General features: G+C 36.5%; 2 protein-coding genes across 4 annotated transcripts in view; one reads left to right on the top strand and one right to left on the bottom strand.

Moving 5' to 3' along the window:
* AGPAT2 (1-acylglycerol-3-phosphate O-acyltransferase 2) overlaps nt 1-1,634 on the bottom strand; it is a 34,989-nt gene extending 33,355 nt beyond the window's left edge. Inside the window, exon 1 of one of the 2 annotated variants that reach the window (XM_073080129.1) lies at nt 1,507-1,634. The gene's annotated coding sequence lies outside the window, so the exon portion shown is untranslated. The remainder of the gene's footprint in view (nt 1-1,506) is intronic. The other variant, XM_073080131.1, reaches the window with a different exon arrangement.
* Pcl (polycomb protein Pcl) lies at nt 901-14,062 on the top strand. 2 transcript variants are annotated; one of them, XM_073080124.1, is made up of 12 exons: nt 901-1,266; nt 3,402-3,543; nt 6,546-6,755; nt 7,236-7,529; nt 8,051-8,193; nt 8,619-8,693; nt 9,370-9,452; nt 9,985-10,180; nt 11,488-11,655; nt 12,199-12,305; nt 12,385-13,291; nt 13,466-14,062. In XM_073080124.1, exons 3-12 carry the CDS (start codon nt 6,656-6,658, stop codon nt 13,847-13,849), a joined length of 2,457 nt encoding a protein of 818 aa, XP_072936225.1. In that variant the 5' UTR covers nt 901-1,266; nt 3,402-3,543; nt 6,546-6,655; the 3' UTR covers nt 13,850-14,062. The 2 variants fall into 2 exon arrangements, with proteins under 2 accessions (XP_072936225.1, XP_072936224.1); XM_073080123.1 differs by lacking the exon at nt 3,402-3,543.
* Nucleotides 14,063-14,725: the final 663 nt, after the last annotated feature.

Raw genomic sequence — 14,725 nt, forward strand, 5'->3', positions numbered from 1 at the left:
CTGGCTTGGTAACTTGACCGAGTTCCGTACCCCCCGCTAAACAGCGGGGTTGGTATAATTTTAATGTTGTCTCATTATATTATAATATTATTTAATAATATTATATTATTATGAAAGAATATTAAAAATCCGGGGGGTATTCACTCCCTTGAGAATTTGCCCGGGCAAAGAGGGTACCCTCGAGACCCGAATAATCCCTACCCACCCCCCATATTGCAAACGCAGACGCGGCATATGAGAGACCGGTGGGTACGAAGTCCCATCTTGCTTGACAAGATCCCTTTAAATTAGAGTATCTACAGACCGTATAGCCAATTTTTGGCCTGTAGTATTATCTAAAATTAAACTAAATTGCAATAAAGACGAAACTGTAATATAAAATGCTTAAAGCTATAATATATCTATATATATATATATATATATATATATTGCGCAAGTCACTTCACAATACATTATTATGAAATCAATACATTACAATGCGCAATATTTTTCTTAAATAAAAGTGAATACATTGTCGGACAATCATAAACACTTTAGTCTTGGTCGAGTTTCACCGCTATTTTTAGAGACGTGGATTAGAATGATTAGATTTTTTACAGTATTGATATTAATACAAAAGTGGATAAAATGATTAATGCACAAACGTGTTGCTAGTTTCATTTTATATTTGCTTTGCGTAGATTTACGAATTTATTGCTATGCGTAATTTAATTAATTTTCTAGATTGTTATGCATATTTTGCCTAAGATATGTAAAATATCCAAAACATTTCTTTACAATAAAATGATATTACCTCACTGAATATTTATACAATATGCAAGAACCCTTAACTCGTAAAGTATATTTATTATCTGTATATTTAATCTGTACTCTTGTTATACATAACATAGATAATATAGTTGTACATAGGATGGGATTAACTGTGGTCGGGCTCCGAATCAACCAAAGGGATTTCGAAGGGCCTCTAAATTTCTTTAGGATACATTTTAAATTATAGTAATAAACGATGTATAGAAGTCTACTTTATTTAGCAAAATTAGTGTATAAACTCAATTAGACAAAAGTTACTCCAATGTGCAGTTAGCACATCCAAGTTCTTAGATTGTTACCGCGGGAAAACTGTGAAACGTTTGACTACTATAATGGCCGCAATAGCGCCAATGCTTTTAGTGTTTGTTCTTTCAGTATGAAATGCAAATGTGAAATACTACTTCAGTACACAACTTGTAATTCAGTAAAACCGAATTGACATGGACATCAACGCTGGTAAGTTCCGGAACAGTTAATGCTCCATTTGTGTAACAGGCGTTCGTTCAAGACTGTACCTTCAGATTTCTCATAGAACTGTTTTACAACATTTTTTTATAATAATAAGCCATTCAATAATTGCATAAATACATCGTATTGTGTATACAAGCGTGCAAAATGCAGACGTCTATTTGTGTTGAGATTCAACAGTTTTTATTTGTCTATTAACACAAACAGTAATTAGGACTGAATACTTACAGAATATTTTCACTTTTCAAAATAATTTTCTATTATCGCACTCGCAGAGTTTACACAAATATTCTGAGTACCCTGATTGACACTGATTGATGGAGTTATCAACAATCATAGTTAGTATTTTGTTTTTAATATAATCAAAAACTATAAAGGGCGATTCACAGGCTATAATACAATGAAATTTAAAGTCCTGTTTAAGTTGAGGGGTCCAAAATTGATATTTGTAAATGTAAACTGTTAATACTCATAGTATGTTGATATGATCAAAATTTATATGATTTTCCTCACAACAAGTATCATTAATTTACCATTGTTGTAGTATTTCATATACCAAAGCACATGGTTGGTCATTCAAATTAGTTTTATGAAAGATTGACCACAACTTAAAAATTCTATCATCATATCATGTGTTGAATTACATTTTTCTAGCAATTTCCACAGACAGTAAATATTTGATGTTGAATTTACATTTTGACTTTGTTTTGTGGTCCTGAAAATTAAAAACAAAACAAATTCAATTCATACTCAATCTGCAAATATAAACACAGACAGACAGAATATAATATTTTATACATCTCAAATGCTGAGAGTCACAAGTTGTTGATTCATTTGGAAAATTACAATAATAACAATTAAATAAGAATTTCATTAGTTTAAACGTATGACACAATTATTACATTACACCTGGATTATTTCACTCAATTAATATCGAAATTTTCCAAATGTTTGAATACACAATTTTTAATTTTATTATAGTTATCATTATATTTCAATTAAATTTATTTTACTATTAATTATCTGTACATTTCTATGTTCATGCTGTCCATTTACGGAATTTAAGTGAGTACCAATTGTGAAACATTATTATATGTTAAGTGTCTTGTAAGAAATAAGACTCCTTTGTTGATCTCTCTCAATACTATGAATGTTAAAAACAAGTATGAAAAATCACATTAAAGGTATAGACATAAATATTTAAGTTATATATTTGTTCAATAAATAGATTTACCATTCGGCTCAGTAACAAGGTGCCTAGGCGGTGGATTTTAGGTAGGCGGAGGAATTATCTTGATCAGTTTTTTAGCTGCCTATATGCCTATGTATCTGTTCTGGTAGCCCAGAAATTGGTATCGAATTGTAGAGGTTGGTAGGGGTAAATTTCAAGAGCTTGACATATGTGTAATTCCAACATTGTAGTTAATAAATATTTAAGAACTTTGAGTTGTAGAAGATATACATCCAGTCGGTTTTATTGGTTAATGTAGGATCATGAATCAAACCTTAAATGTGACATATTTCTATTTAATATAAGTCACTGGTGTATAGTGATTCCTGTGGAACTAAGATTTATTGTCTTGTATGTTCTAAACGAAGAAATTTTTACCAAGCAGTAATGCAAGAGCTGAAGGAAGGATTAAATTCGATGTATACTGAGACCATGTACTAAAATTCGTATTGTTAGCATTATTTTACAGTTTGTTTCATCAAAAGATGATTTATTTGAAATTAGATATAATGTATAACACAGGTAATTCAATCTCAACACATATATCATCATCATCATCAATCACAACATGCACAAATTCAGAACTGCAAATAAATAAAATCTCTCCTATTTCAATCCATTTTTGACAGACAGGTGGTTCAAATAAAAAAAAAAGACATTTTACGGTTATACTGATTGAAGCGATAATTATATTTTAAAGATCTGTTTGATCTGAACTGTTTTCTATTATCTTTTTGGGATAACAGTAAAAAGCCAAGTAGACAAAACTATAGACTAGAAGTGTAATTCTTGAATGCAATGGAATTTGATTGGCATGTTAATACTATTTACTTTACTATGATATAATCTTCATTATTTGCTTCTTAAATGAAAATTCTGAGTCTTTCCGTAGGTGCTATCAAAATGAAATGAAATGAAGAAGAATATATATAGCTGAGATGACATTATAAATGGACTTAAAATTAGTGGATCTTTGAAAAATCGTCAGACCACTATCCTGATCAGTTTCAGTTATAGCGATGACTAAATATTAGGTCAGTCAACCCTTAATACAACTTAAAAACTTAATTTTGAGAATTTTTGGTTGCCACCTATTCCAGGTAATATCTCGTTATCAAAACTTAAGGTTGCTTCTAATTATAGAATTGAATTTAAAACAAAATATGTTAGGATAAATGGAATAGTCAATATCAATTTTCTGTAGTATTTATCTAATAGTATATAATATACGTTTATAATTTTCGCGATTTTCCTCATGTTTTCTCGTATTAATTCAGTAGTTAGAGCGCCTAGCCCCTCGGTTTGTGTACATTGTAATTGACCTACAAAGTTAAGTAACGCCGACTGTGGTCGGGAATTGAATGGGTGATCCGCAGTGGCAAAATTACTCGCGTTTCCGTTGTCGTAGTTGTTGTAAGGGTATGTCACACAGTCGATGCCGGTTATTATCATTATGGATGGCGCTCCTTAAATTTAGGCATAGGCTTTATGTAGGACCCTTAAGCCATAACTTCTGCCACGAACTCATTAGAAAAACGTGGCGACATATAACCCAGACCTCTTTTAATTTTCCTGATGGTTCGAATATGATCATGAATAATATTTTATTTGATAGTAATTATGATAGATGGGGTCACTTCTCTAGTTTAAAATATGTATGTTGTGTGAAATATTTGCAATATTGCAATTGCATTGCTAACCAAACAGCTATTCGCGGCGCTTGTGGCTTACCGCAACGTCTATCGTTGAGGTATCGGACGGCGGACTTAAATCCACGAGAATAAATTGATACAAAAATACATATATGTCTTTAAATTGTTTCGAATTGAAGAATGTTACTAGAACGAACGCGAGTTTTAGTTTGAAAGTGTGTGTCAAATATTAAAATGAGTTCCAAATTAGTCTGTAAAAGCAGCAAGGCATATAGGAGGAACCTACTATTCCTAGTATCTTACTCGGTCACTGCTGTCCATGAGCGGCATTGACGGCCTACCTTTTCTTTTTCTTTCTTTTTTTCTTTTCGAGGGGGAAACCTTCAAAAGGCACCCGACGACGTGGCAGCGACGCCGTGTTATGTGGGATTTTTACTGCACTAAAACTCCTCCGGTGGCCGTCCTCAGCGCCTCAGCGCTTAGTCGCCTCTTACGACAGGCAGGGGATACCGTAGCCCTATTCTAGTCCCGGAACTACAGGGACAAGTGACGGCTTACCTACATAGGTACTCATTTGCTGTTTTCATGAAATTCTGAATTGAATCAAAAAAAGTAGTGTCCATTTCTAATTCTATACAAATGATGAACTTAGATTTCTTTTTGGGTCTAGGTTACATACCTAGAGTAGACATACGTCTTTGAGTGTGTCCTTAGCACCCATGACACAGGATAAATCCTAGTGTGGGGCTATGATTGCTGAAAGTGTTAAGCCTCATGTAGGTATATTTATATCTACATAAAAAACCATGTGCGAGGACGCACATATACATTGTAACGCAAACCTGATGGCTATTAAGTGGTAATATGACTACCGTTGGGGCGAAAGGTGGCGCGTAACGCTAACGTAAGGTGAAGTTTACGTAACCACACGCACACTAATGAATTGTACGCATTTCGTTTACATGACGTTGAGATTAGGCCATCAACTAGACATTCATCCTAGATACCTAACATTAAACTATAAGTTATAAACATCACTAAAATTAAGGATCACGTTTATTGAGACGGAAATTATATTTAAAAAATTACAACGTTAATTATTCTAAAGAATTCTCCTCTAAGATTCGCTTATGCATCCATTGGAAGTAAGAATTCAATTTAGAAGTACATATGTTTTGAACGCTGCATTTTTAATTCATTTGGGGAACATTTTCTGTCCTGTAAGTATAATCGCAACCTTAGAACCCTTATGTAGAATGAATGTTTAAATTCGTGATAAAAAATTCTGATTTCTTTGAAGAACAAAGTTGTTAATAATTATTGGTCAAACAACTTTGAAGCAAATATAACAATAAAACTCAAATCAAGAAAAGAAACAAACGGAAGCCGTGTTGACGACCCTCCGCGTAAAGTAACAGCTTTATGGAGAGTGTATTTAATCCGAAAATATTAGGTTTCGTATTGAAAAGTTGATATTCATTCACAAAGACGAAAATAAATGTCGTTTGTAATGAGTACCGTACCAATTTCTTTCCATGAGGAATCGGTCCAAAGAATTATATGAAACTGAATCATCTTCACAATCTGTCGCGTCGTGCATACGTGTAATTTGTGTATTCGGCACTCTACATACTCTATTTCGCTACCAGGTGCATTTGCATCCACTTCGTGTCAGATGACTCAAACCTCCAACCTCTCATATTGTTAACGTGTTAGGGGCATGTTACACACATGCCCCTACTGCGCATACGACTAAATTGAGTATTCGACCAATAAAACGCCCTAACGACCCATTGTATCATTACACACCTACAGTATACATTGTAATGTAACGCATCCATAGTTTGTATAGGCTATGTTACACGTATATATCTGTATAAGGCGATCTAAACCTTCTGATGCCTAAAGATCGATCTCGTATTAAGAAATGTCTTCTGGTCCTATGGTTTAAGTCTATTTTTAGCTTTTTGATAAAAGGGAATCGTATATTTTCATAGGTATTTTAGGATTTGTTTCTTTATTAAAGAGTGACTATCACAGGTAGGCTCTAGGATCGAATAGTACGTTTAATCAAGATAATTAAAACCAATTAATTATCTGCTGTTGCTATTGCGTTGAAAACTTGGGTAGAAGTAATTGAGACAATTAGCTCGCGTAAAATGTGTGTACACAATTAATATTTTAACACCTTACATAATTGCATTTATTTCCAAATCTTACGATTCAAAAATATAACGACACTCGAATTTTATTAATTTGTTGATTTTATATTAATTACTCTTTTACGTGATAAAAATGTATAAAACAATAATTAGCGTACAGCTGTTTAAAAATATATCGAATCGAACGTGTATGGCAAAGCATATCTGATGTTTTCTCGACAGAGGTTTCAACGCAGGTTTCTCTGATCGACGTGCTCCTAAGCGACTTTGACAAGACGATCACGCCATGCGCTAAGAAGAATGAAAAGAAAGAAGAAGAGACACAGGATGCGATGCCCGACTCCACGACCAACACGGAAAAGAGCAACGCCAACCCCTTCCACTGCGGCGACGACGTCCTCGTGCCCAATAAGGATGGACGGTATTATTTAGGTGTGTATTTTTATTTATTGTTGCTAAAAATGATACACGACCAAGAGACAAATAATGGAATTTTTCCTCCCTTCAAATTTTATTCTTGAAAATGTCTAAAGTTTTGGATTATAGATCATTCGTTGTGAAATAATAATGCAATTGATTTTTATTTATTTATCATGATATGCCATTAACTAAAGATTTTTCATTTCATTTTCTTTTCTTACGAAAATACTCGATACAAACTCGAATAGTTATGCCGCACCTGCACGTTGCCATTTACTGCAAACTTCAATCCCCTTTGCTATTGATCTCAAAATCGAACGAAACGAACATTTAGCTTGATTTGTAAAATCAAAAGCTGGACGAATCTGATCAAAAGTCAAACACTCTATCTTTACATTTTAATTTGTGACAATTGTTTATATTTGGCAAGCGTGTGGACGCCGTATTATCTAATGCATCGCGAACATCAATCAGCTCGACATCCCCACACAGGTACAATAGTGGAGCTGAGCACGAGCAACGACAACGACTCGTGCGAGGTGGGCACCGGCGTGGCGCGATGCCTGGTGAAGTTCGGCGACGGGACGCACTCGTGGGCGCCGGTCGCGACGCTGAAGCTGCTGAGCGCGCCGCCCGCGGACGACGGCCGCATCATGTGCGTGGTGTGCAAGCGGCGCGAGGGGCCCGCGGCCAGTCCCGCCGCGAACGCGATCATCGCGTGCGATATGTGTGGTAGAGGCTACCATGCGAAGTGCCACACGCCGCCCGTCGACGCTTGGATTAGTGGTAAGTGACTTTTTCGTTGTATGGTACTTGTAAACGGAGCTACAGTCCATCAGGTGGTAAGTAGTCCGATTGTTTTTTGTTAGGTGAAATTAGCAAACGGGCATAAGTCCATCAGATGGTAATGTAGTCACTGTCGCCCGTGTATAACTGTTATCAACTTTATATAGAATAGTACTTATATTCTAACTGTACCCGGCCACAGATGCGTTGCACTTCTGAGGCATGAAATGGTCACATCTGCCAGGATCCAAATTCTTTTACTGAAACTCAGAACTGCTTCACATTAGAAATAGATATCACGATAGCAACAGCGGCGAGTCAATGATCGATAGCGAAAATAATATGGTCAGAAACGAAACTTAAATAAAACTTCATCCTCGCTTTCCTATTTGATGTGATTAGGGAGGATGTTCTATGTGAACAATTCCAAATCACATTTATCGAGAAACCTTCGGTCAACATATTATTACCATTTTTATTAAGTCTTATACCCTAAAATTAAAAGCATATTAATTTACCAGGTGCATCGTGGCACTGTAAAAGATGCGTGGATCAGAGGTACCGAGTTGCGGCAGCGGAGAACCGAGCGCTCAAGCGGTCAGACCTGTTCAGATTTAAGGGCCAGCATCGGCGGCAGCAGCAAGAACTGAACCCACCGTGCGACGTAAGTGTGTGGGGGCGTGGGACGCATGGCTAGTCAGTGTGTGAGTGTGGGTAGTACTTAGTATAAAGTTTTTGTTTAAAGTTTGAACAGAGAAATGTGTGCACTTACTAAGGACTAAGTTGTGACGCTTGAGTGCTTGCAAATGCTCTAGTTATGACTTATGACGTTTGAATTTTTAGTTGTCAAGAAACATTGATGGAGATTACATATTTTTTATACATTGTATGTATATATTTTTGATCATTATTTTATTGACTTTAATATAATAGCAATTTCGTCTAATGGTAAGTCAGATGCAGCTAAGAACTCACGCTTGCCTAGATTCTATCCACATTTTTATTAAAATAAAGAACTATAACACTTAGTAAACAATTATTGCATTCTGGATATTATTATTATGTAAATAATAAGACATACAATTGCAGACTGCATCCACAACGTCATCAACTGCTTCGGAAGATCATTGTTACTGTGGACAAACGACAGAATTTCTTGTACAGGTATGGTATTAGACATAATTTAATTGAACCAATAAGAAATTGCTCTTCAAAGCCGGCGATGCATTGGCGACTCCTCTGGTGTTGCAAATGTCCATAGGCGACGGCGACTGCTTTTCACTCGGTAGCTAGTCTGTCTTATCGTTAGGTATAAATATAAAAAAAGAAATATAATCGAACGATAAATTGTAATGAAGAAATAATTTTACTTGTAGTTATTAAAAAAATCTATTTGTAAATTACCTGTACATGCAAAGAGATTTTAAGTCCATACTCCACCTCTTTAATTTAACAAACTTTTTTAGTTTGACATTTTTGAAGTAATGAGATATGTGATGTAACTTCAAAATATTATTTCACAAACTTATATAAAGTCAATTCATATTTTCTGTATATATTTATAGTATTTCAATGGTACGCATCTAATTTTAGTACATATTTATAGTATAAATGAAACTTTACTGTTGTTCTAAAATAATAGAAATGCTCAAGTATTGATGTTTATATTATGACCATAAAATAATAATATCTATAAAACAATTTTGTGGACATTAAAAACACCTAATTTGATGCCTATTCTAATAGATACGAAGAAAAAAATTAATCGTACTGATAATAGTTTTAAAGTTATTCCTAGGTGATGTGCAGCGAAGACTTGAAGAGTAACTGTTGTTTTCAGATCATATCATGTTGTCGATGTTCCCGCAGTTTTCACCAAAAATGCGTGCCAAGTTTACAGTATCCACTTTATGCTGGAGATAAGTAAGTGTAATGTATATTTATAAGACTTATGCATTTTCAACTAATATCATTTTAGGTTGTTCCTTAACTTAGAGTCAACATTAACCCGTAACTAGTCAAATATACTTCATACTGCTTAAAAAATGCAAATACAAACTAATAATTAATATGAAAAATTGACCCCCGATTGCTTACAAATAAACAACTGAAATGGGCAGTTATTTTTATTTATTTATTTATTTATTTACATTTTTTTACATCGAAATACTAACTAAACATTACAGATATATAGTCTTAATCACTATTACACATCTATATAGAACTAATTTTACGAAACGTAAAACTGTTTAACTCTTAAAATCGATTGAGCCCTTTGGGCTAAACGGTATACCATAGAATGAGACATACATACACAGGCTAAAAACGGTTAAAAATCGTAATAAATGAATGATGAAAATAAAAAATACCTAGATTTTGGCATTTTGAATAACATAATAAAATAGCAATCACTAATCTCACTCAGCTAAGGCCTTAGGATGTCCACTAATTTCAGGTTATACATATACGCGTGTACGAATTGTAACGGCGGCACGGAGTACCTGCGGCGGTTAGAGCTGTGCTGGATAGACCTGGCGCACCTCGCGCTGTTCAACCTCACCGCCTACAACGCGCCGAACTACTTCGACCTGGACACCATCATCATGCCGTACATCATGGATAACTGGCATGCGTTGCAGTTGCCCGAGAAGGTACGGGTTGTTTGTTGTTTGTCGTGAGCATGTATGTAATGTCAACTTAGTCCGTGCATTGGTTTTGCTTTCAGCTTCAATTGCCAATTGGTTACTTTAGGAAATATTTCGCGGTAATAATAACGTGATAGATGACTTGGAAATGTTCGAAAACTGACGAAATATGACGTTGAATCGAACATTTCGAACCATTTGATGTGTAGCTATTGGACTCTTAAGAGAATATATTTTGGTAGAATAACTCTACTTTTTTATTTTTCATTCAAGATTTGTTTGCGGAGGCTGTTTTTTGTATGACTGCTTAAACGTATGAAAATTGCATGCATGTTTCATGAATTAATGTTTGAATAGTATGGGCATCTTGCAATCAGGAATGCGTCGTATTAGTTATTGTAAAAATTTCTTTAGGTATTTATACCCTTTGGACAACCGTGCAAGGGTACAGTCTATATGAATAACACTAAGTATTGTGGCGTTTTTGAACATTTAATCCTTCCAGAATAATCTGGAATCCTTTTTAAATTCATTCCCAATATTATACTAATGCTATATTTCCTAACTATGGCTCAGGTGAATAATGTTCTTTTGAAAAAATAGCAATAGATAGATGTAGTCACAAACTGCAAAATAAAGTTAATAGTAAATGCAATCCCGACTCGATTTTCGGATTTCGTCTATTTAAAAAAATCACATCACTAAACGCGAGATCAGGATCCCGCGAGACCGGGATTGCATTCCCTACTTGTTAACATTTGAGTTAAATGTTATTGTTCATTGGCGATGAATTACACAGTAATTGATTTCGAACGCCTTAAGGACAATCCAAGCAATATTACGTCAATGCATTATCGTGTTATTTCGCTACCTCTATGTACATGTACGTTTATCGTTTGTCCACCGCCGACCGAGCCGATACCGATAATTAATGACGGCGCCGAAGAAGCGTACATATATTTACTATAGCCGCTTGTCCACCGCACGTCCGTCACCCGAGTACCGTCATCCCGGCCGCCGATATTTCGAGTAGATCGGCGTGACTGCTAGATCAGCACCGAGATATTGACGGGCCGATGTGCCGGCAATATAAAACACGTTGGAACTTGTCCATACACTACCGTCACACGCGTAACAGTAGGAACAAAATAAACGGCCGATATCGGTCGCGGTGGACAAACTATCGCCGTCACGTTATATTAAAATCGGCCCTAAATAATCTCGTTCTCGGTATCGTCTCGGTGATGGTGGCGGAGGCGGAGGACAAACACTTTAAGCTTGATAACAATAAAAAGATGTGTGTAACGCATCAGATGTGGCGGACGCCGGTGAACGAGCGTCGCGAGCGGATCCTGACGGCGCTGACGTCGTCGCGCAAGCGGTTCAAGTGCGGCCGCGAGATGAAGAAGCGCGCCACCATCTGGGGGCTGCGTCTGCGCCGCCCGCCGCCGCCGCCCATGCAGCTCTCCGCCTTGGAACAGGTAACCTCACAGAGGAACTGACACGCTGACTGATTGAGAATATTGTGTGCGCTACTGAGGACGACCGCTGGAATTGAGAATATTGTGATGCTTTTCGTATTTTCTCGGTATAAGAAGTAAGCTGGGAATTTAGTATACAATCTTTACTCGAAATCTCCACATTTTTTTTAATTTTAGCGTAATCAAAGCTGTCCATATCTTTCGCTATCCATCTATAGCATATAACATTAAAAAAATGTGGATCGAAACCCATCTTAAAACCGAGCCGAGAATTTTGGACAATAAATTGTTATGCAGCTATGACACAAAATAGTTTTTCTGATCGGCAAACCTAATTTCTTAAACTTAGTATATTGTTAGTCCATAATATTGATTTTTTTTATTAGCTAATTCTTATGAAAATTACCTTAATTTTCCTGACCAAAGACCTAATAAATACGTAAATACGAATTCTATACTTGTCCAATAAAGAGATGCTATATTCCAAACTAAAATTGCAAAGTTATATAGGAATCTCTAATTATTACAAAATTTTATTTCTAGGTAAAGAAAGGAGTTCCACTGACTGATGAGTTAGTACGAGAATATGCACCTAGGCTACGGTTTTTATCACGAGCACCCTCACCTCAAACTGTTTCATCCGATGATAGGTATAAAATCATTATTTCTAATATTTGTCATATAAATTATTGTATATTTCATTATTTTAATTTCAATGTTCTTTTTCAGTTCACAACCCTCTAGTAGTAACAACGACGAAAGTTCCTATAAAAATCATAAACATCGCATGATAGTACCGGTCGACGGGCACTGGATGAATCTAATGATGGGCAGGCGGTTTCACGAAAATCTCAACAATAACGCTAATTCTGAAAATGACTCCACGAGTTCCTACGAATCTGTGAAGTCCACGGAACGTGATCAGCCACATTCGCCCACAGCTTGTACGTCCACTGTCAGAAAGGCCGATGCCAAAGATAATAATTTAGAAAAAATATCAGAAATAAATGAAACTGAAACCAACGAAGCTAAATCTACGTGTGATAACCCTCCAGTGCCATCCCTCAATACCTCACTCATACCTTGTTCGGTTAAACTAGATAAAATATCCAAAGATAATAATGACGATGATATTAGTGAAGGCAAAAGCCAACCTTGTAACATCAATATCCATTCAACTAGAATAGCCACTATGAACTTGGAAATATCCAAGTTGTCTACAAAGAACATCATTGAACATTCCAAAATTATGTCGCTGCAACACATGGACAGTATACCACCTTACACTAGTAATTTCAGCCACGAAATAGAATCGTCAGGAGACGAGACATCCAGTAGAGGCACACTCGACGCTATTATACCACCGCTAAAAGATTTCCAGGGAAAAAATAATCCTTTTCTAATGCAAAACTCATATTCGTCGAAAACATTTTCCGCTTCGAATGTATATAATAAGCAAAATGGGAAACCGGGCTACCATTCGCGACTGTCGCTACCCATACAACTCAACCCGCTCATGGGCCCAATGGTCAGACCCACCAAACGAAAATTGAGTGAAAAGGATATAGTAATAGGACCAAATGGAGAAGTCAAGAGAAGAAAATATAGGAGACCCAGAAAGTACTTACAACTACAGGTAATTTAGAAATTGTATTTTTAGATATGTAGCAAGTTTAGATATTACTTTTTTCGATTGTCGTATGTACTATCAATGGGATTCTAATGTATGTAGGTGGTATATATAAATTTCGTAAGATATGTAAAAATATATAACCAACAATATGCATTTTTATTGGTGATTCTTTTGCAGTTAAATAAATCATGTCCACTGCCCGACGACTCGACAAAAACCCCACAAACACCTACCGAGAACGGAGACGTGACTCCGCCGGCCGTCCACAACATGAACAACGTGAAGTTCCACGGTCGGCGGCTGAGGCAGCGGCAGGAGAAAAACTACTACGAAAACGCGCGGCGGAGCACGAGCGGCGGCACCGGCAACAACAACAGCGTGAAGAGCCTGCAGCTCAGCCCGCACAAGGCCGGCGCGGAGGCCGAGGGGGACCTGTCCGCGCTCAAGTCCAGCGTGCAGTCGTACTTCCGCGCCGGACAGACCTTCCGCGTGCTCGCCCGCCGCCTGGCGCCCGGCATGCCCCCCGCCTACCTCATCGAGTGGGACTCCGCCGCCTCCTAAACCCGACCAGCCCCCGACCATCCCTTTATTTAAATTTATATATACATATTATTGTAATAATATATAAGTGCTTATCTGTAGCATAATTTAGTTGTACAGTAAGATCGAGGAATGTGATATATTATTATTAATATTCCATCAAATTCTGGTTGTTTTATTTTACAGCGGAATACGGACAGCGTAGCCAATGCAAATAAAATGTATTATCAATAACACATTTGTTTTATTTCTTTGAAATGTAAAAGTGCGTCCGCTAAATCTGGGGATGCATGCATGCTCGCGTTTTTGTATGGAAAAAAATAAACGCTATATGCGCGCACACATTTACACGCGGCACGTGCATGGCGCGTTCGCACGCGAAAACCCACTTGTATACTGTTCTAGCCGTAATTCTAGCAAATCGGTCGACTGTTGAGCGCAGCTGCTGCTATGTACCATTGAACAGACGTTACAGGTACCTTGTCGACCACGGACGCCCTGTGCACGGATCAGTTTTAGCGGACTCTCCTAATTAGTGTAGATTTTTGTTTTATCACTTTTATCCTTCGACCGTTTTGAACGATCTGGCAATATTTTGGTTCAAATTGTAACAAGAAACAAACTAAAATGTAGAGTAGATTTGTCTTCAGCGGCAAACTATTACTACTTAATAACTTCGTACTATTGCTTGAATGGTATGATTAGGCAGAATATACTTAATCCACAATGAATTCACTTACCACAGCAGCTATAAAAATTAAGCAGGCAATATGGTAAATAGTATTTAAACAAATAGAGTTGCAATGTAATACCAGTGATTAAGAGCAAAAATGAATCTATATGAATAAAACTGCATGTTCATTCCAATTTGCGCTACCCACGCAGTTTATCCCCGTT

The sequence above is a fragment of the Epargyreus clarus genome, unplaced genomic scaffold, assembly GCF_041222505.1.
Source record: "Epargyreus clarus isolate Ecla_fem2 unplaced genomic scaffold, WU_Ecla_fem_2.2 ptg000014l, whole genome shotgun sequence".
Classification (NCBI taxonomy): Eukaryota; Metazoa; Arthropoda; class Insecta; order Lepidoptera; family Hesperiidae; genus Epargyreus; species Epargyreus clarus.